At 22.4% G+C, this 22648-nt stretch overlaps 6 protein-coding genes across 6 annotated transcripts; 1 reads left to right on the plus strand and 5 right to left on the minus strand.

Moving 5' to 3' along the window:
• Positions 1-377: 377 nt before the first annotated feature.
• Positions 378-1168, plus strand: PCHAS_1300001 (Plasmodium exported protein, unknown function; the record flags this gene model as incomplete). Its single annotated transcript, XM_016799545.1, has 2 exons — positions 378-449; positions 551-1168. 2 exons carry the CDS (start codon positions 378-380, stop codon positions 1166-1168), a joined length of 690 nt encoding a protein of 229 aa, XP_016652898.1.
• Positions 1169-2707: 1539 nt separating this feature from the next.
• On the minus strand, positions 2708-3852 carry PCHAS_1300101 (CIR protein; the record flags this gene model as incomplete). The annotated part of the gene is made up of 3 exons (XM_016799597.1): positions 2708-2773; positions 2940-3683; positions 3820-3852. 3 exons carry the CDS (start codon positions 3850-3852, stop codon positions 2708-2710), a joined length of 843 nt encoding a protein of 280 aa, XP_016652899.1.
• A 2174-nt stretch (positions 3853-6026) lies between these two features.
• On the minus strand, positions 6027-7111 carry PCHAS_1300201 (CIR protein; the record flags this gene model as incomplete). Its single annotated transcript, XM_016799645.1, has 3 exons — positions 6027-6092; positions 6198-6977; positions 7097-7111. The coding sequence occupies 3 exons, from the start codon at positions 7109-7111 to the stop codon at positions 6027-6029; spliced, it is 861 nt and encodes a 286-aa protein (XP_016652900.1).
• A 2180-nt stretch (positions 7112-9291) lies between these two features.
• Positions 9292-10418, minus strand: PCHAS_1300301 (CIR protein; the record flags this gene model as incomplete). Its single annotated transcript, XM_016799695.1, has 3 exons — positions 9292-9426; positions 9531-10307; positions 10404-10418. 3 exons carry the CDS (start codon positions 10416-10418, stop codon positions 9292-9294), a joined length of 927 nt encoding a protein of 308 aa, XP_016652901.1.
• A 3450-nt stretch (positions 10419-13868) lies between these two features.
• On the minus strand, positions 13869-15064 carry PCHAS_1300401 (CIR protein; the record flags this gene model as incomplete). The annotated part of the gene is made up of 3 exons (XM_016799754.1): positions 13869-13961; positions 14067-14894; positions 15032-15064. 3 exons carry the CDS (start codon positions 15062-15064, stop codon positions 13869-13871), a joined length of 954 nt encoding a protein of 317 aa, XP_016652902.1.
• Positions 15065-17463: 2399 nt separating this feature from the next.
• Positions 17464-19446, minus strand: PCHAS_1300501 (Plasmodium exported protein, unknown function; the record flags this gene model as incomplete). Its single annotated transcript, XM_732421.2, has 1 exon — positions 17464-19446. The coding sequence occupies one exon, from the start codon at positions 19444-19446 to the stop codon at positions 17464-17466; it is 1983 nt and encodes a 660-aa protein (XP_737514.2).
• Positions 19447-22648: the final 3202 nt, after the last annotated feature.

Raw genomic sequence — 22648 nt, forward strand, 5'->3', positions numbered from 1 at the left:
TACATAAAAAGAAGTATTAAGAAAGATCACATAATTTTAACATGTAATCATTATTTCCATTATTTGTTATATTTACTAATTTCAATTCTAGTTAAATTGTTTTTAATTAGATATATATTAATTTTTTTTTATAAAGATCGTTATAATCGTATAATTAGAAATATTACTATAATAAGATATTATTATACTTGTGAATATTAAATAAATTATATTGATATTTTTTATTTACGTTTTCTTGGATTTAATTTTTAATAAACGCATACATAAAATAAAATTGGGTTATTAATTAACGATAGTATTATTATTTAAAGATAACTAAGCAAAAAACATTCATCTTTTATTTAGTTATTCAAACTATTAAGATACCGAATAAAAAAATGAACTCAGTATTTTTTATTAACCCTTTTATATTTGCCTTGATAATATGTTGTCAATATTATCAAAATGAGGTAAGAATAAATATGGCACACAATATGATTCTATTATTATGATGTTATTATGATGTTATTATTATTCCAATATATATTTAATTTATATGTACTATTTTTAGGAGAATAAGAGCGAACATATATTTAAAGAGTCCAATGCAGCAGTTACATTGTCATCAAGAGTTAATAGATTATTAGCAGAATCTGAAGCAGTACCAAGCACGAATCCTCTAAGTTCATGTCGCCGAAAAAAAAAGGAATCCAATGCCGAGTCACAAAAAGGAGAATTGGAAATAAATCTAAATGAAAACGATATTGCTAATTTAGAAAATTTTATAAAAGAAAATATGAATAATAATAATATGATTAACGATAACGATGACGATGACGATGATGATGATGATGATGAGATAGAATTTGAGGAAGAAGGATATTCTTCGAATTACCGAACATTCAGTAAACGAAAAATCTTAGAAAACAGCTATGACAAAAATCCCAAATATTTTTTGGGTATTAATATGAAGAAAATCAAAAAGTATATACGCAATGTTAATATGAGATCAGGATTTTTTGGTGCTGGAGCTTTTACCATTGGATTCCCAATTAACCAAATATTACACCCTGGAGATAAATTGGCTGCCGATTATGTTACTAACTATTGGTTATCCTTCGCTTTGTATTCATATGTCACTACATTCTTCTATAATGTGTTTTTTAAGACCAGAAAACAAAATATTTAATATCATTTAAGGGCATTTTAAAATTTATTTATGCAATGAAACATAAAATATATACATCCATTGGAGCCTTAAACTATAATCATACATAAAAAATGGTGAATATTAATAAATAATTATATTGATATAATTTCATTTAATAGTAAATATTCGCGTTTTTTATGTAACCCGATGCATAAATTGTATATTTCACGATTTGTTTATGCTTTGGCAATAACATCTTTAAAATGATAATAAAAAATAGTATTTGTATAGATTCCCCAGATATATGTACTATGAAATAAATATATTTATCATGTGTTCTTTAAAAACTGTGATTAATTGCATATTTTTCGTATATTGATATATTTATTGTATTTACATATAATATAGAATTGTCATAAAAATTCGAACTTTATTTGCTTTTATTATTTTTCTTCATATTTGGCACTTATTTGTTTCGTTTGTTTGATAAATATATTTATTATAAATTAAAAACTCCAACTAACATCCTAGACATGTTAAAGAAGTTTGTTATATACACTTAGTATTAATTTAAGTAAAAAGGGAGAGCATATTATATATAAAAAATATATATAATTAATTAATGATTTAAAGTATAATTTGGATTTATATTAAAAGTTTATTAACAATTTTATATTATAATACATTTATAAAATGAAAAATCCAATTACTAAACAATAAGCATATGTATTTTATTATAAAATCTACGCAAAATCGTAGAATACAAAAACAAAAAAAATCAAAAAAATAAATTAATAAATTTACAGAATCAACCTCCATATCATTTTATGTATATAATAATCCTATTTTCTCCTCAAATCAGCAACTTCTTTCTTATATCCATTACTTTCTTCATTTATCATATGGTTCAGGTGATATTGGGGGAGGAAATCATAATATATTATTTTATTGTAAACTTCCTTCTTTTCACCCATTTTCTCATGATAAATTTTGTAATAATTTAAGTCACGTCGCTTCTATAAGCAAATTGATACTTTGGAATCATCTTTCTATATCGATCCCGGCATTTGATCGATTTCCTCATTAACCATTAACAGCAAATTAACAGTAAATACAAAAAATAAATATTATATTTCAACACATACCCATTAAGTTATATTAATACGAAACCCAATTATTATAATTTTTCCTATACATATTTAAAACAATTCGTTAAACTAATAAATATTATCAAATTATTAAAAATTATACAAAATTAAATGCAAATGTTACTTAACCTTAACCCATTTATGGGTTCCACAAACACAACCTTAACCCTGATCCACTACATAAAATCATATAAAAATTATACAAAAAACATGCAAAATTATGCAGGAGTGCAATAATTTACACATATAGCTTTATATTTTATTGATTATATTATTTAAATACTTTTATAAACACAAAAATTATCGTTAAAAAATATCGTCAAAAATGACTTATTTCCAAATAGACATATTCTTAACATATATCAATCATTATTACTGTTCCTGGAATAATCACTCTCTTCGAATCATATATAATGATTCATTTTTTTCTTTATTTTTTTATATTTTCTCTTAAATATCGTTTTTGAGAGCGTTTACCAAATCCAAATAATGAATACTAATATAAAAATGGTAAATATATTTTATATTTTTTGATAATCACATATAAGGAATCACGAAGATAATTTTAAAATGTTTATATATATATATTCCTTATTATTTACCTTATAAGCAACTCCCAAGAAAAGTGATATTACAGAAAATGTCGATAAAACTGGAATTACTGTGTTTAATATCGATGGACTTGATGTACCTTTAGAAGTTTGTAAAGAACTTTCTACAGAAATTTTTTGGGGGGTTAATTGTGAAATAGATTGAGGAATGCTGCATTTATTACCATATTTATTTATTAAATTGTTATAATCATCTAATAATGTAGACAATATTTGACTAAATGGACTGTTTTCTTTATTATTAGAATCTTTAATGAGGTCTTTAAATATATCAGCAAAATTGTTAGCTAAACTCGAATTTTTTTCGCAATCCAAACATTCACCATGAAATAAATAATACAAATAAAATAATATACTAAATAGACCATTAAATTTAGATATTTCTATAATATTCATATCCATCAAATCTTTTTTTTTATCTATAATATCCTTATAAGTCGTAGTATCACCATCTTTTATTTTCTCATTATAACACTCATTATTTACTATATATTTAGTAGAAAAATCATTTAATTTGGCGAAATTATGTTGTCGAATTCTACTTAGTTTATAACTTAACCATAAAATAACGTATTCGGCAAGTTTATCATCTTCTAATTTATAGTTGTCCTTTAACGTTTTTAGCAAATAAATAAAACCACAACTAACCAATTGAAAATAATCATTACAATCATAAGTTACCGAGTTATTCTTGTAATTACAATATTGGATGATTGATTTGTGTTTTCTATCAACTCTAATTTGATCATCATTCGTCACATAAAAATAGTCCTCGATCGCATAAATGTCTCTATACTACAAATATATTTTATGAATTAAACAAAAAAACATATTAATATAAATGCTAATCAAATGAAAATTAATATAATTTATGAGAATACAACATATAAAACACATGCGAATATAATATTTTATTTAAAAAATTGGGTACCACTTTCTCAATATCATAACTTGGGTTTGTCATAATTTGGAGATTATGAGGGATAATAATATTTATATATATTATGTAAATATTTGTTGTATCTATTTAAGCTCTTTGCATACCAATTATCTAAATTACCTTAAATGGAGAGTTGCTTAATATCCTTTTGCCATATGTACATATGATACATTTATACAAAAAATACTATTATTACTATAATCCTTAAAAATATATAAATAGTTATTTAATAAGATATATTACAGTTTTATATACTTGTTTCTAAAATTATAGTATTTTTAAATTAAGTTACATACTCAATTTTCTATTCAAATTAGATAAATTTATATTATTTGTTTAACATAGATAAATTCATAATTCATTTTAATAAGTGCGTCAACTTGATTTTTATTTCTATATGCTTCAATTTAGAAATATACCTTATTGGGTTATTTTATAATATATTTTGAGCATCTTTCCTATGGTTTAAAATAACAATTAGCACTGAAACTGTATTATTGGGCCATTTTAAGCTTAAATAAGTCTTTGAATCCAAACCATTTTTAAAATAATACTTAGTAAATGTTAAATATATAACACATAAGTATTGATGCAATTTTTAAAGCATAATAAAAAACAAAGTACAATTAGGTTGGCATTTTTCACTTTAAGAGAGAAATATAAGATATATTTGCTCTTTTAATATATAAATATTCGTTAAATTGTCTTCATCCTTCATTTTATCTTATATATTCTATTGTTATGGCTATCAATGTATATGTATTCAAATAATTTATTAATAATTTTATATTTATTGATTATATGATAAAACAATGCTATTTCATATAAAAAAAACGATGATTCACTAAATACTAATAATTTAATATGCGTTAATATGGAATAATAAAAGACATTTAACATGAATTGAATCTTTAACCCTTTCTCATCGATCCAGTTTTTTATAATATAAAACCGTGTGTCCCAAATGGTATCTTTGACAAAATATGTAACGTTGGTACCTTTATAATGCACTATTATATGTCATTGATTAATACTCATTCAATAAAACAAATATTTATATATCTATGTTAGAAAATACAATTGTATTTTTATATATTTTTTTACTAATTATTTATAGAAAACAATTGTATGCAACATATAACAGGGGTTTATAGGGTCATTTTTTTTAAATATTATTATTAACTTTTTCAATAATAATATATAATTTTTTATTATAATTATATAAATATATTTTTTAACTATACTTGTGAGTTTATTTACCTATAATAATAAATAAATTTACTCATTTATTATTTTTAATACTTATATAGAGTTTTAAAATCAGGTTCATAGAACCTGAACCTCAAAATAAAGTTATCAATTAAATTTGTCATATAAATAATCGTTTTTTCTTTTATAAACAAAAAAAAAACACCAAAAATAAATTAATAAATGATACGGATTATCCTGCATATGTTTTTATATATTTAATAATCTCACTTTCTCATAAACTCAACAGCTTCTTTCTTATTTTCATTACTTCATTTATCATCGGGTCCAGGATGTACTGAGGAAGGAAATCGTTTTAAAAGTAATTTCAGTTGAAATTATAATAAATTAGATACCTGTATTTTCATTCTCCCTCAGTTTCTCATATTAAATATTATAATTATTTAAATCAACGTCTCTTCTATAACCAGATCGATATTTTGAATTCATCATTCTATATCGATTCCAATATTTGATCGATTGTCCCATAAGCCATTAACAACAAATTAACAATAAAATCCAAAAATTGCATAGCTCAACACATTATCATTAAGTTATATTAACACGAAATCCAATTCTTGTGATTTTTCCTATACATATTTTAATACTTTATTCCCTATATATATTTAAAACAATTACTTAAACTAATGCATTATCAAATTACACAAAATTTAGTGCAATGTGGTATATAATCCTAACCCATATATGGGTTCTACAAACACAACCCCAACCCTGATCCACAACATAAAATTATGCAAAAGTGCAATCATTTACACACATAGATTTATATTTTATTGATTATATTATTTAAATGCTTTTATAAACCCCAAAATTATGGTCAAATTTTGCTTGTTTCCAAATAGACGGTTTCTTAACATATATCAATCATTATTATTGTTCCTGAAACAATCACTACTATTCGAATCATATATAATTATTCGTTTTCTTCTTTATTTTTTTAGCCTTTTTTTTAAATATTGTTTTTGAGATCGTTTACCAAATCCAAATAATGAATACTAAAACAAAAATGATAAAAGTATTATATATTGTTTGATAATCACATGTAAGGAATTACGAAAATAAAATTTAAATATTATATTTATTAATTCCTTATTATTTACCTTATAAGCAATTCCAAAGAAAAATGACATTGCAAATATCAATAATGTTGGAATCAATTTGGTTGCTATCGACGAATTTGATGATGTAACTTCAAAACGTTGTTCAAAATTTTGTGGTTTTTTTATCGTTGGAAGGGATGAACTATTTTTACATTTATTTTTTAAATTATCATAATCAACAAATAAATTAGACAACATCTGACTATATGAATCATTTCCTGTAATAGAATTGCTATTAATTTTTTCATATTCATCAGCAAACTTTTGGGCATCATCCAAGCATTTTGTGCAATTTGACTTGCTTTCATCAATTTTAGTATACATTTTACATAAGATTTGTAATGCTTCATAAAATTTAGACATATCTTTAATATTCACATTTACCATATCCTGTTTTTTATTTATAAATTCCTCATAACTATTATAAGCTCCAGCATCATTTATTTTCTCAAAAAATTCCTTATTCCCCTTTATATATTTATTATAAACATCATTTAAATTGTTGATTCCATTTTGTGAGTTTTTATTTAGTTTATGACAAAACCATAAAATAGCATATTGAGCATGTTTATCATTTTCTAAATCATCAAGATTCATAAAAATTTTTAGCAATTTTATAAAAATAGAGCTAATTAATACTTCATAAGAAAAACACTCCTTCTTTCCCCCCCCTTCCTCTTCAGTGCAATACTCGGTCAGTATATTATCAAACTCAATAAATGCTAATGAATTATTCACATTCACGGTAATACTCTTATCGATCGAATTAATTAATTTACACTACAAATATATTTTAAAAATTAATAAAATATGTATTAATGTAAATGTTACTAAAATGAAAACTAATATAATATATAGGCAATGCAAAGTCTGGACAATATAAGAAAAATGATATATACCAAATTCTCAGACATTATAGTGAAATTTTGTTATAATTTGTAGATTATGTGGGATGACAATATTTATATATATTGCATAAAATATTTGTTGTTTTTACTTAAGATCGTTATATAGAAATTATCTTTTGTTAAACATATTTACTTGTTTTATGGCAATTAGATAAATTACCTTAAATAGATGGTTGCTTAATACACTTTTGCTATATGCATATATGATACATTTTATACATAAAATAATATTATTACGATAACCCTTAAAAGTATATAAATAGTTATTTAATAAGATATATTTGTTTCTTATAACATATAATATAGTTTTTACTAATATTATAGCATTTTCAAATTAAGTTACATGGTCGATTTTCTATTCAAATTACATAAATATATATTATTTTTATTTAATATATATAAATTCATAATCTATTTTAATGTGTTCAATAACTTTATTTTTATTCCGATATACTTCAATTTAGAAATATACCTTATTGGGTTATTTTATAATATATTTTGAGCATCTTTTATACGGTTTGAAACAACATTTAGCACTGAGACCATATTTATTGAGTTATTCATAAGCTTAAATAATTCTTTGAATGCATATCATTTTTAAAATAATACTTAGTAAATATTAAACATATAACACAAATAAGTATTGATGCAATTTTTAAAGCATAATAGAAATTTATGTGCAATTAGGTTATTATATTGCACTTGAAGAGGAAAAACATATGACATATTTTCTCTTTTAATATATAAATATTTGCTAAATGATCTTTATTGCTCATTATATCTCATATATTCTATTGTTATAGTTATCAATGTATATGCATTCAAATAATTTATTAAAATTATATGATAAATAATGCTATTTTAAATTAAAAAAAAATGATTATTTACAAACACTGATAATATGGAATAATAAAAAGACATTTAACATTAATTGAGACTTTAACCCGTTCTTCATTTATCCAGGTTTTTATAATATAAAAATACATATCCCCAACTGTATCTTTAACAAAATATGTAACGTTGATACCTTTATAATGCACTATTGTATATCATTGACTTATTATTCATTCAATAAAACATAAATTTATATATCTCTTTTAGAAAATATCATTATATTTTTATATAATTTTCTACTGAATATTTATAGAAAACAATTGTATGCAACATATAACAGGGGTTTATAGGGGCATTTTTAAAATTTTTATTATGAATTTTTTCAATAATAAATTATTTTATAAAAAATATTTTTTTTATTCATTCATTATGTTAATCATGTTTTTATTCTATAATTATATAAATAAAATTATAATTGAAATATAAGTGAACCATTCCAACAACATCATATTTATGCAGATCATAATAATATAAATATATTTTTTAATTGTACTTTTGAGTTTAGTTACCTATAATAATAAATGAATTTACTTATTTATCATTTTAATACTTATATAGAGTTAAAAATCAGGTTCATAGAATCTGAGCCCCCATATAAAGTTATTAATAAATTTATCATATAAATAATCGTTTTTTCTTTTAAAACAAAAAAAATTAACAAAAAAATAAATTAATAAATGACATATGGTAGGCTTACATAAGTTTGTATATATTTAATAATCACATTTTCTCATCAACTCAACAACTTCTTTTTTCATTTATCATGCAGTCCATGTGGTACTGGGATATGAAATCATAATAAATAATTTCTTACATGCCCCCTTACTTTCACCCAAATTACCATATTAAACGTTGCAATTATTCAAATCGATGTTGTCTTATAGAACCAAATCGGCACTTTGGATTCATCTTTCGATGTCAATTCCAATATTTGATCGATTGTCCCATAAGCCATTATCATTAAGTTATATTAACACAAAATGCAATTATTATAATTTGTCCTATACATATTTAAAACAATTTCTTAAACTAATAAATATTGCCAAATTATTAAAAATTATACAGAATTAAACACAATTTAACACTTAACTATAACCCGAATGTGGGTTCCACAAACACAACATCAACCCTGATTCACAACATAAAAACATACAAAAAATATATAATAAATATACATATATAACTTTATGTTTTATTGATTACATTATTTAAATATTTTTATAAATCCCAAGATTATGTTCCAAATTATGGTCAAAAATTGATTATTTACAAATAGTCAGCCTTAACACATATCAATAATTATTACTATTCTTGGAATAATCACTCTCTTCGAGTAATATATAATTATACACTTTCTTCTTTATTTTTTTTCGTTTTTCTCTTAAATATTGTTTTTGAGATCGTTTACCAAATCCAAATAATGAATGCTAATATAAAAATTGTAATCGTATATACATTTTTTGATAATCCCATATAAAGAATTACAAAAATAAATTTTAAAGATTATATTTTTAAATTCCTTTTTATTTACCTTATAAGCAAATCCCAAGAAAATAGATATTGCAACAAATATAAATGTAATTGAAATTAGCGCATTTTTTGTTGACGAACATCGTGAACAATCTGGAAGGGATGGGAATTTATCACATCCTACTTTTTTTTCATAGCATTGACTTATAAAATTATAATAATCAGTTGATAATATAGATAATATTTGACAATATAGACTGCCTTCAATATCAGTATCATTATTATTAAGGAGTATTTTATATTTTTCAACAAACTTTTTGGCATCATTCAAATTTTTTGTGCAATCTGAATCGTCGTCATCAAATCCATTATACATGTTACATAACGATTTAAATGCATCATAAATTTTAGATATATCTTTAATACCCTCATTCATCAATAATAGTTTACTATCTATAAGATTCTTATAGATATTATAAGCATTAGTATTAGTATCTTTTATAGAATTAGTATATCCTTGAGCAGGATTTATACAAGTATTATGAAATTTCATTACGTTGCCGTTTTGGCCATCACCCTTTAGTCTTAACATATAAATTAACCATATCACAATGTAATGGACAATATCGGTATTACTTTTTGCATTAATCGATGACGAAGAAGAATCCCATAAATTTTTTTCAAATAACCAAAATGATATAGCATTAACTTTATCGATATCATTACCATAATTTTTGTCTGTGAACAAGTTGTCGAAATAATCATCATCATTAAATTTATAGTTTCCATTATCTAATTGATCGGGAAAATCATCCCATACATTATAGAACATTCGACACTAAGAAAACAATTAAAAATAATTATTATACATATGTATTATTAAAACAAAGTTAATGACATTTATATATAATACAATATCAAAAAATGCATATACCATAAAATCAGCCATTATAATGAAATTTTATTTTTGATTTGTAAATTGAGTGGGATCATGCTGTTTTATATACACTGCACCAAATATGTGACACAAATACTTTATCCTTATATATGGCAACTGTCTGTAGTTAAATATATTATAATTTTCTCAATAATTAAATTAGTATAGAATAACAAAATAATATTATTACTAAAGAAGCGCTCTATTTCTTTTTATGATAATTGGCTATATTACATTAAATAGAAGGTTGTTTAATACACTTCCGATTAAATGTATGTATGATCCGTTTTATACAAAAAATATTATTTTTACTAAAATGTGGTATGGCTTTATTATAAAAATGCATATCCTTTTTTAGTAAAAGATTTTCTAAAGCATAAGTGCTGAATAAATCTAAAAAGTTAAGAATTAGCCTATTATTATAATCATTAAAAGTATATAAATAGATATTTAATAAGATATATTAAATATTTATATACTTGTTTCTTATAACATATAATATAGTTTTTTTCTAAAGTTATAGAATTTACAAAATAAATTGAATATGCATAATTTTAATATTGATTTTATTTAATATAGATAAACTCATAACCAATTTTAATAAATCCAATAACTTTATTTTTATTCCTATATACTCAATTTAAAAATATATTTTATTTGATAATTTTATAATATATTTTACGCACCTTTTATACTATTTAAAACGACAATTAACACTAAACCCGTATTTGTTGAGCTATTTATAATCTTAAATAAGTCTTTGAATGCATATTGTTTTTAAAATAATACTTAGCAAATATTAGTTTATAACACATAAATAACTATTGATGCAAGTTTAAAGTATAATTGAAAACTAAGTGGAATTAGGCTGTTATATCACCCTTTGTTAGGGGAGAGATAAAAGATATATTTTCTCTTTTAATATATAATTATTTGATAAATGCTTTGTATTGTTCATTTCTATCTTATTTATTCTAATTTTCTAATTGTCAATGTATATCCATTCAAATAATTTATTAAAATTATATGATAAAATATTGCTATTTTAGATTAAAAAATGATGAATTACAAACACTAATAATATAATGCACTCTAATGTGAAATAATAAAAAGGAATTGATAAAATTGAATCTTTAACTGTTTCCCATCAATCACGTTTTTTAGAATATAAAACTACATGTCCCCAACTGTATCTTTAACAAAATATATAACGTTGATATCTTTATAATGCACTGTTATATCCATTGATTTATCATTCATTCAATAAAAAATATATTTATATATCTCTGTTAAAAAATACATTATATTTTTATATAATTTTTTACTGAATATGCATAAAAAAACATTCTATATCGAAATGCATGAAGAGATATAAAGGGGCACTTTTTATATTTTTTTAAAAACTTTATTATGAAATATTTCAATATTATTGATAGAATATATTACTAGCTTATATGTATAAACATGTAATAATAATGCTATTCTATCTATAATATTATTTTTAATTACTAGAAAATTATTAGAACAAAATATGATATGAAAATTTATTAATATATTTATATTTTATCTTTTAACCATTTTAAAATATAATTTATTTATACCTCAAAATTATAAACTTAAAATATTGTATATATAGTTCAATTTTTATTGTGTTATTAAAAATTTTAGATGCATAATATGCCTTTTATAGATAACGCTGTATTGTCGAACCTCGATCGATTGTTTATGAATCTATATTTTATTATTATATATTAGTAGTTTGTTTAATTAATGTTACAAACACATATATTAATCTGAATATATATTGTAATATAGAGGAATATTCAAAATGGTTTTTATTATAATCTATAGGTGCCTATTCAGTTTTGTTATTACAGTTTTGTTTGGGAACTTTGTAATTGAAATTAAAATAAATATGATACAAATAATAAATTTTTCTAATATGTTTCATCAAATAAAGAAACATAATGTGCTATTCATGATTCAATATCGCCCCTGATTAACAAGACTTATATAATAAATAATAAGGATTCTTATATATCGTTATCCAAAAATTACCAATAAAATGTAACATGTGAAGTTATAGTATTGCCAAATTTAATATATACGAACGAATTAGATATAGTATTATGGCTTATGAAATATGTTCAGTACACCCTTTCATATTAATGGCCATTCCCCTTTGGGGGGTGCATATTTAGGAATAATCTCAAGATTAAACATACGAGATGGAGCATATATTTAATCACCATTTATAGAACAACAATATTATAAATTAGAAATATATTATTTCGTAATAACAATATATTTAAATTCCAAAATTGAGAATTTGCATATGTAATATCCTAATATATATTATTAGTTAAAAAAATTTTATTATTATGTGCTTTTTCGATAAAATTAATATTAGTATTTAATTATATGAAATTTTTACAATAAAAAATATTTTAATATTAGTTATAATTATTAGAACAAAATATGATATGAAAATTTATTAATATATTTATATTTTATCTTTTAACCATTTTAAAATATAATTTATTTATACCTCTAAATTATAAAACTTAAAATAGTGTATATTTAGTTCAATTTTTATTGGGTTATTAAAAATGGTAGATGCATAAAACATCATTTATAGATATCGTTGTATTGTCGATTCTCGATCGATATTTATGATTACCTATTATATATTGTAAATGCTTAATTAATGTTTAAAACACATATGTAATCTGAATATATATTGTAATATAGAGGAATATTCAAAATGAATTTTATTATAATCTAAAGCTATACATATATTATACTTTATGGAAATATATGCTATGTAATCCCTTTCATATTAATGGTTACGGTCATTTGGAGATGCATATTTGGATTTCATTTCGGGATTAAACATACGGGAATGGTAAATATATTTTATCAACATTTACAGACCCAAAATATTATCAAACTATAAAAAATTATATTATAATATATTCCGAACCATAACTCAAAGTCCAGATACAGTGAACAAAACAATAACCCATAATGCATAACCTTGACCCATAAAACATAAACACCTCGGTATCAAGAATATTAGAATCGAAAAAAATTTAATTATATATATTTTTTGATTTTGCAACTTTATGTTTCATTATTTTATTTGTATTTTTTTAAATCATTTTTATATAAACAATAAATATTATTAAAAATTATACAAATTAAATGTAATGTAGTACATAACCCTAACCCATAACATAAAAATCATATAAAAATTATACAAAAAACATGCAAAATTATGCAGGAGTGCAATCATTTACACATATAGCTTTATATTTTATTGATTATATTATTTAAATGCTTTTATAAACACAAAAAATATGCTCCAAAAATATCGTCAAAAATTACTTATTTCCAAATAGACATATTCTTAACATATATCAATCATTATTATTCTTCCTGGAATTATCACTATTTATCGAATCATATATTAAGTTCCATTTTATTCTTTATTTTTTTTAATTTGTTTCTTATATATTGTCTTTGAAATAGCTTATCAAATCCAAATAATGAATACTAATATAAAAATGGGAAAATTATTATATATTTTTTGATAAACGCATATAAGAAATCACAAAAATATAATTTAAGTATTATAGTTTTTAATTCCTTATTATTTACCTTATAAGCAACTCCCAAGAAAACCGGTATTGCAAATGTCGATAAAATTGGAATTACTGTGTTTAATGTCGATGAACTTGATGGTGTAGCTTCAAGAATCGGCAGAGATGTTTGTTCACCACCTTTTGCAGAACCTTCTACAGGTTTTTTTTTTGGGGGTAATTGTGAAATAGATGAAAAACTGCAAGATTCTTTACAATATTTATTTATTAAATTGTTGTGATCATTTAATAATGTAGACAATATTTGACTAAATGAGCTGTCTTCTATATTATTAGAATCGTTATTGAGCTCTTTAAATTGATCAGAAAATTTTGTAGCATATTTCGAATATTCACTGCAAAACGAAGTTTGATCATAAATTTGATGATACAAATAATATAATATATTAAATGGGGCTTCAAGTTTAAATATTTCACTAATATTCATATCCATCAAATCTTTTTTTTTATCTATAATTTCCTTATAAGTCGAACCATCACCATTTATTTTCTCATTATAACACTTATTTTTTTCTATATAATTAGTATAAAATTCGCTTAAATTGGTCAATTTATCTTTTAGATATAAATTTAGTATATAACTTAACCATAAAATAGCGTAATCGGCGAGTTTATCATCTTCTAATTTATACTTCTTTAAATTATCTAGCAAATTAATAACACCAGAACTAATTATTTTAAAATGTTCATTATTACAATTACCTTTTTCTGATTTATCCCCGTAATCACAATATTTGTCGATTAAATCTGCGTATTTTTTATTAACTGTTAATTGACCATTATTACCCCCCTCAAAATAGTTACTGATCGTCTTAATTGCACTATACTACAAATATATTTTATGAATTAAACAAAAAAACGTATTAATATAAATGATAATCAAATGAAAATTAATATAATTTATAGACGATACAACATATAAAACACATGCGAAGATAATATTTTATTTAAAAAATTGTATACCAGATCCTTAAGATTATCACTTGACTCTGTCATATTTTGGAGATTATGAGGGATAATAATATTTATATATATTATGTAAATATTTAATGTATCTATTTAAGCTCTTTACATACCAATTATATTTCGTTAAACATGGTATACATATTTTATGGCAATTAACATCATAATTTTCATTTCTTTGAACCATGTTTTACTAATTTATATATAATACAACATGTGCATGATACTACTATTTTTTTAATAAAAAACTTTCAAATATTATATACTATACACATATAAAGAACTAACAAATAATATATATTGTATTTAAATTGTTAAAATGTTCGTTATGCCTCATTACTTGTGTATCATTAATATATTAATGTATTCTATTATTTTGTATAATATGTTGAATCTTATTTATAAACAATATAAAATAATTTTTGTTTTAAATATAATATTTAAAAGCAAATGGTGTGTATTTATTTTCCTAAATGAGTGAAATATAGTGTGTAAACGTTTTGATTTATTTATACCGATTAAAAGCATTTTAAAGTGTGCAATAACTTTTTATATCCTAATATCCATCTATATATATGCATTATAACGGATAATTGTGTGCATATTTATTTATCTGTTTACGATTAAAAAACATATCATATAAGGTTAAGTTATTCGAGCTAATTATAAAGTTAAATATTTCACTTTATAGAATATTGTTTAAGAATAATAATTAGTATATATAATAAAGCGGTTTTATGACATCAAAATGGGCTTAATAAAACTGTTTTCATATAAATTACTTTAAACTGGGTATTTGTTTAATTTTATAATCGTATTAATACTTCGGTTGGAATGATCAGTTAATGTGGGAAAATGCAACATAATTTACCTTTTACATACCCCAATTTTACTAGAACCCAAACATATGTTATGTATTCCATATTTTATAATAAAAAACTATACTTTAAGGAAAACTATATAATCATTAATAGAATTGTTATTTGGGGTGGTAGTGTTAATGCTAATATTAGCACATTAAAAAAATACTAATTCAAAATTGTAATATTTCATTTGGCATTCTATGCATACAATTTTAATTGTATCATGCCTTTAAGAATATATATAATGAATTTATACCCATATAGGCCATCAAATAAACATAGTATATTTGTTCATATTTAGTAACATGCAAATTTATTATTACTATTATTGCAACTAATATATCACTGTACACTACAATGAGATAATTAATGCACTCAAAAGGAATACTTTAAACCAATTAATAATTTCCCTTGTTCCATTGCTTTAATAAATAACATTTTAGAGCATATATATTATTTCGTAATAACATATATTTAAATTATAAAATTGAGAGTTTGTATATACATGATATCCTAATATAAATATTATTAGTTAAATAAAATTTATTATTATGTGCGTTTTCAATAAAATTAATATTATTATTTAATTGTATGAAATTTTTATAATAAAAATTTTTTTCAATATTAGTTATTAGTAAAATATTTTATTAGATTATATGTATAGGCATATAATAATAATTATAGTTCTATTTATCATATTATTTATAATTATTAGAACAAAATATGATATGAAAATTTATTAATATATTTATATTTTATCTTTTAACCATTTTAAAATATAATTTATTTATGCCTCAAAATTATAAAACTTAAAATAGTGTATATATTGTTCATTTTTTATTGTGTTATTAAAAATGGTAGATGCATAAAACATCTTTTATAGGTAATGTTGTATTGTCGATTCTCGATCGATATTTATGATTACCTATTATATATTGTAAATGCTTAATTAATGTTTAAAACACATATGTAATCTGAATATATATTGTAATGTAGAGGAATATTCAAAATGAATTTTATTATAATCAAAGCTATATATATATTATACTTTATGGAAATATATCCTATGTGGCCCCTTTCATATTAATGGTTACGGGCACTTTTGGCTGCATATTTGGATCTCATCTCGAGAATAAACATACGGGAATGGTAAATATATTTTATCAACATTTATTGACAAATATATATTATCAAATTATAAACAATTTAATAAAAATATAATCATAACCCAAAACATAGCTCCCATAGAACAAAACAATGCCCCATAGTACAGAACTTTGACCCATATAACAAAACAATGCCCCATAGTACAGAACTTTGACCCAAAATGCGAACAAAAATTATATAAATATATATTTGTAGCCATACTTCAATATATATAGTATAAAGTTGTATCTCTACAATAAAGGTTACTAAAAAATACAAAAAAGAAATAAACAAACCATAAAATCCGAAAACACAACATAAACAACTATTATTGCATATCGATGCATATAATGTATTTTAATATTAAATTATTCACAAAAAATATTTTTATAAATATTGAATTTTATTATTCATAATAAAATTTTAATTATTATTGGTAATTTTCTTCCCTACTTTCCTATTAAACATTTTTAATTTATTTATAAACTTCTTTCGATATTTATGAAATTTATCAAATTTACCCCTATCATTTAATTCTACTATTATCTTTGTGAGCACATAAATAATAATTGCAACGTTTATCGCAATTCCAATTGGGTAGAACATTTGCATACACACAACTGCAGTAGCAGATGATGTAGCAGAAGCAACGGCATTAGTTACAGCATCATCAGTTACACAATCTAAAGCATTATTAATAGTATCCGTGCCAAGCTTTACAGCACTTTTAAAAGTGCTCGTAACAGAGCTGAATACGCTACCAAAACTGAAACTACTAACTCCTATATTCGGTAATACGTCAGATGTAATTCCATTCATAACACCAGTTGCAGCGTTTACTAAACATTGTGTCCCTTGAACTAGTGTTGTTTTTCCCGCTGTTATAAGAGCTGCATCCATATAATGAGTCGCCATAATTCCAGAAAGTTGGAATCCGATTAATGAAATTGAAACCGATGATAATATTATTGGTAATATATACACAGCAAATATTTTTAAATATTTTTTTACTTTATAAAATTTCCCTTTAATTGGCTTTGGTCCAATTACTTTTTCAAATAAAATTCGTTCAGCTTCTGCATACATTTCATCTATAGAAAGTTCATCTACTTTGTTATTAGTTAGCACTTCAACCAATATATCTTGTATCTCATCGTTATCAAATAAATCTGTAATATCATTTCCGTCTAAATTTGAATTATTATTACTTTCTTCCTCTGTTTTATTTATGGGGGATATGTCTAAAACTTTTACATTTTCATCTTTTGGCCTAATTATTTCCTTTTTATTATTTGGTATGCTCGTTTCCAATTTTAATTCATTTGGGTTTTCGAAATTATCCTTATTTAATACATCATATTTTTTGTTTGTGTCATTCATAAATATTTCGATTACTTGCTCTCTTTTATTTGATTTTTCTATTTTCTCTTTATCTTTCATAAATATTTCGATAATTATTTCTTTTTTATTGGATGAATTATTTTTTGTTTGGTCATATGAGTCTCTTATTTTATTTATTTCCTTTATTTCATTTTGTTTAGTATCTGTGTTTATAGAATGCTTATATTCCTGTATTGCATTTTCCTTTGTTATGTCTTTATTTAGTGGCTTCTGTACTTGATTTAATGTATTTTCTACTTTTATATTATTTTGCTTTTTTAACAAATCAAGATTTGAAGGCAATTTGGTTTTTTCCTCGAAATTATCTTTTATTATAGTAAATTTATTATCATTCGGCCCACTTTTTTCCACTGAATTTTTTTGCGGTTGTTTTTGTTCTATCAGTTGATATTGTTTTATCAGCTGGCTTTGTTTTATCAGTTGTTTTTGCTCTATCAGTTGATCTTGTTTTATCAGCTGGCTTTGTTTTATCAGTTGATTTTGTTTTATCAGTTGTTTTTGCTTTATCAGTTGGTTTTTTTGTAGTATAATTTTTTTGTTACCTATTTTTCTTTTCTCCAATTTCGCTTCTTTATTTATATTCTGTTGACATAATTTAAGCTTTTCTCTTAAAAGCTTGTCTTGGTAAAACCCAACATTTCTATAAACCCAATCATTTTCATATAATACATAACCTGTCAATAATTTAATATCATTTTGATCTTGTCTATTATTTAATATAGTTTTTAAGACAACTGAATTTTCTAATTCTATATACTTATCAGACGCTCTTTTATAATTTATCGCATCTTTATTTGATGTATTTAACAAATTATCTGGATTTGATTCAATTAAAGTATAATCATTATGTAATGGTTCAAATTTTTTATTCAGTGGGCATGTGTTATTTAGTACAATTGGGGGCGAATCATTTAATAAAGAAACTTTCAATTTAATGTTTTCTTTGATTTCATTAAGTTTAGACTCATTTATTATAACATTATTATGTTGGTATTCATATAGCATTCTTCTTGAAAAAGAATCTATGTTGGGTATTTCTAAATTTGGTTGCTTATTGCTATTTTTTATTATATTCTCTTTTATATATTTATCATTATTGCTTAATGTTTTGGGGTTACTTTTTACATTATTTTTTCTATTGATTTTCGCATTTTCTCGTTATTATATTTACAATCTAAATAGTAATGATAAAATAATAATTGTAATAATGAATTATATACCCATTTATGTACTCTCGAAATCAAAATTTTACAATTTCCTACGCGCATACATGTTGTCATTATAATTCATTTGTACAATCACTAAACATTTTGTAAATATTTATTATATAGCGGTAAAAACAAATTATAAAAATGTGTATAACATTAATAAATAATCAAACAATAAAAATAGATAATGGCTATTTACAAAATATAAAAGTTGCAATCCAAGCAACTATATATTATTTAACTTAAACCAAGCTTATGTGAATTAACCAAAACAATAATAGTAAATATAAATAACAAAACAAATAATTGGAATATAAATACAACGAATTGCCGCACAATAGCAATAAATCGTTAATAAATACACAGATGTGTTTTATTTTGTATTTATATATTTTCCACTGTTACACATTTTCACAAAAATAAATATTTTATTATTATATATCATAAACAAATAAAACATAAATGATAAACATTTTTTATATAAATTACTTTTGTTTATCATTTCAAATTAATAAATTTTTCCTTTTTTTTGAGTTAATAAGCCACATTGGTAACATTAGATTTATGCTTTAGGTTGATGAAAATATATAAGGTGTATGCATTAATTATAAGGGATCTAGTTGGAAATTACCATTACTATTATATTAAGAGCATTATTTTATATAGTAAAATTTCTCAATTCAATTAATAAATATATTATTTTTTTAAAAGCATTTACAAATACTCAAAATTTTGATTTCACTCAAGCAGGCTTGTTTTGTAATTTACAAATACATAGCTCATCCCTTGTATTATGTAAACCATTTTGTATTTATTTTTATTGAACAATGAGTTTTCCAATTTATTGGACAATTCATTATAAGCCTAAATTACATAAATTAAGTACCTTTTTTATAAGTTACCAATCCCATGTCATACATACCTTATATAATATATTTTTGATCTATATAAAATGGGAAAATAATATAATAAAATTAGGGCTTAAAATGGAACTAAATACTAATATTAATTGACATAAGGTTTTTATTAAGAGTTAAATTATTATAATTCCCTATTTTTTGGTAAATCTTTCTTTTATCACTAAAACCAAGCTAGCCATAGCAAACATGTAATTAATTTAATGAGTATATTTCTTGCTACAATCATTTTAATGCCATAAAAAACTTCAATAAGTGTGTAAGCATATTAATACAACACATTTTAATAAGCAAATTTAACTATTACATCGACCCATTATTTCATATAATAATATCCCGATTATTTGCTATTATTTAATAATGTACATAGCACAATATTTATATATTAAATTATTAAACTAAAGTTTTTTAATTTTATAATGAGCTTAATATTATTTTGAATCATTAATACTTTTTTATAATATAAAAAAATATTTAAATCGATCTTTAAATATTTAATGCGATTAAAGCATGCTTAGAACCTCGGAAATACATACCCCAAAATATTTCTAAATATTAAAATAGCTAAAAACAATATATAATATACATATTTTTATTGATATAATCCTTTTTATGAATAAAACTTATTATAATTATTTAAATTAGTAGCACATTTGCAAAAATAAAATAGTTATGAGGATCTAAATAATTGATATATTTATAAGGAATATAAATATATTGGATATCATTCTTTTTATGCACACCGTTTAAAGTTGCGTTATCGGGAACGCATATTATGTATTTATATCACAATTTAATACTTTTATTTATAAAAATTATATATAAACATAAATTTTATAAAAAACTTCCATTCCCATAAAATCCAATATTGCTATTTCCTTTTACATACTATTTATCATCATTTTTTTAATTCACAATATGTTACTTTTAAAAGCCTATATAACGTGAATACACAATCACCACTTCATCCCCATTTATAGCTACAAGAGTAATAACCACCCAAGCATAACATTGGATCAAATTAGTGTCATGTAGAAAGAGTAAGAAGAACACAGTAAATGCCACAACTTCAACTTCTAAGCCGGCATATAGCCGTGAAAGCATATCTGACCTATAAGCAAAAATAAGTCTATCGAATTTGGTAAAAATACTAAAAAAATAATTGACGAATTACAGGGTTTAATTGATTTGAAAATTTAATTGGTATGTTAAAATACCCAGAAGATCCAGAGATAATTAAAGAATTATATGCTTCTAGTAATTCCAAACCACGAGCAAAATCAAACAAATTATACACATAAAATTTTGTTTCTTCAGCATTATCCTTCTTATTTAAAATAATAAACAATTTTTAATACAAATTTATAGCAAAAAATTCTCTAAACTTATATAATGCAAATAATATATAAATTTTTTTTAATAAACCGATTTCAACTATTATTTTTTGTTAAAATGATAATTTTAATAGTAACGGGGATTGTATTAGTAATATTTATGTCTTTTGTAAAAGGATTCGCATATTATGTAGCACCTGCCGCTATTATGCCATTATATATGATGTAATTGCTGCATTTTATTCATTTATCCGCGATATATATGCAGCATATAGTAACCCTGATATACCTTGGGAACTCATGTCCGAATATACATAACCCATCCGATTAAGCAAGAAAAACAAAGTATATAACAGAATATCTTTCGAGCTCAACAATAACAATTTTTTATGCTTTTAATCGAATTTAATATAATTGAATCTTTAACCCTTTTTCCATCGATCCAATTTTTTATAATATAAAACTGTATATCCCCAATTGGATCTTTAACAAAATATATAACATTGATACGCTTATAATGCACTTTTATATGTTATTGATTTATCATTCATTCAATAAAACTAATAATTATGTATCTATGTTAGAAACTATCATATATAATTTTACTGAATGTTTTTAGAAATCAATTGTATGTAGCATATAACAAGGATTTAAGGGGGGAAATTATATTTTTTAAAAATTTTACTATGAATTTTTACAATAATAAATGATTTTATAAAAAAAATATTTTTTATCATTCATCATTTTA

Source organism: Plasmodium chabaudi (assembly GCF_900002335.3).
Source record: "Plasmodium chabaudi chabaudi strain AS genome assembly, chromosome: 13".
NCBI lineage: Eukaryota > Apicomplexa > Aconoidasida > Haemosporida > Plasmodiidae > Plasmodium > Plasmodium chabaudi.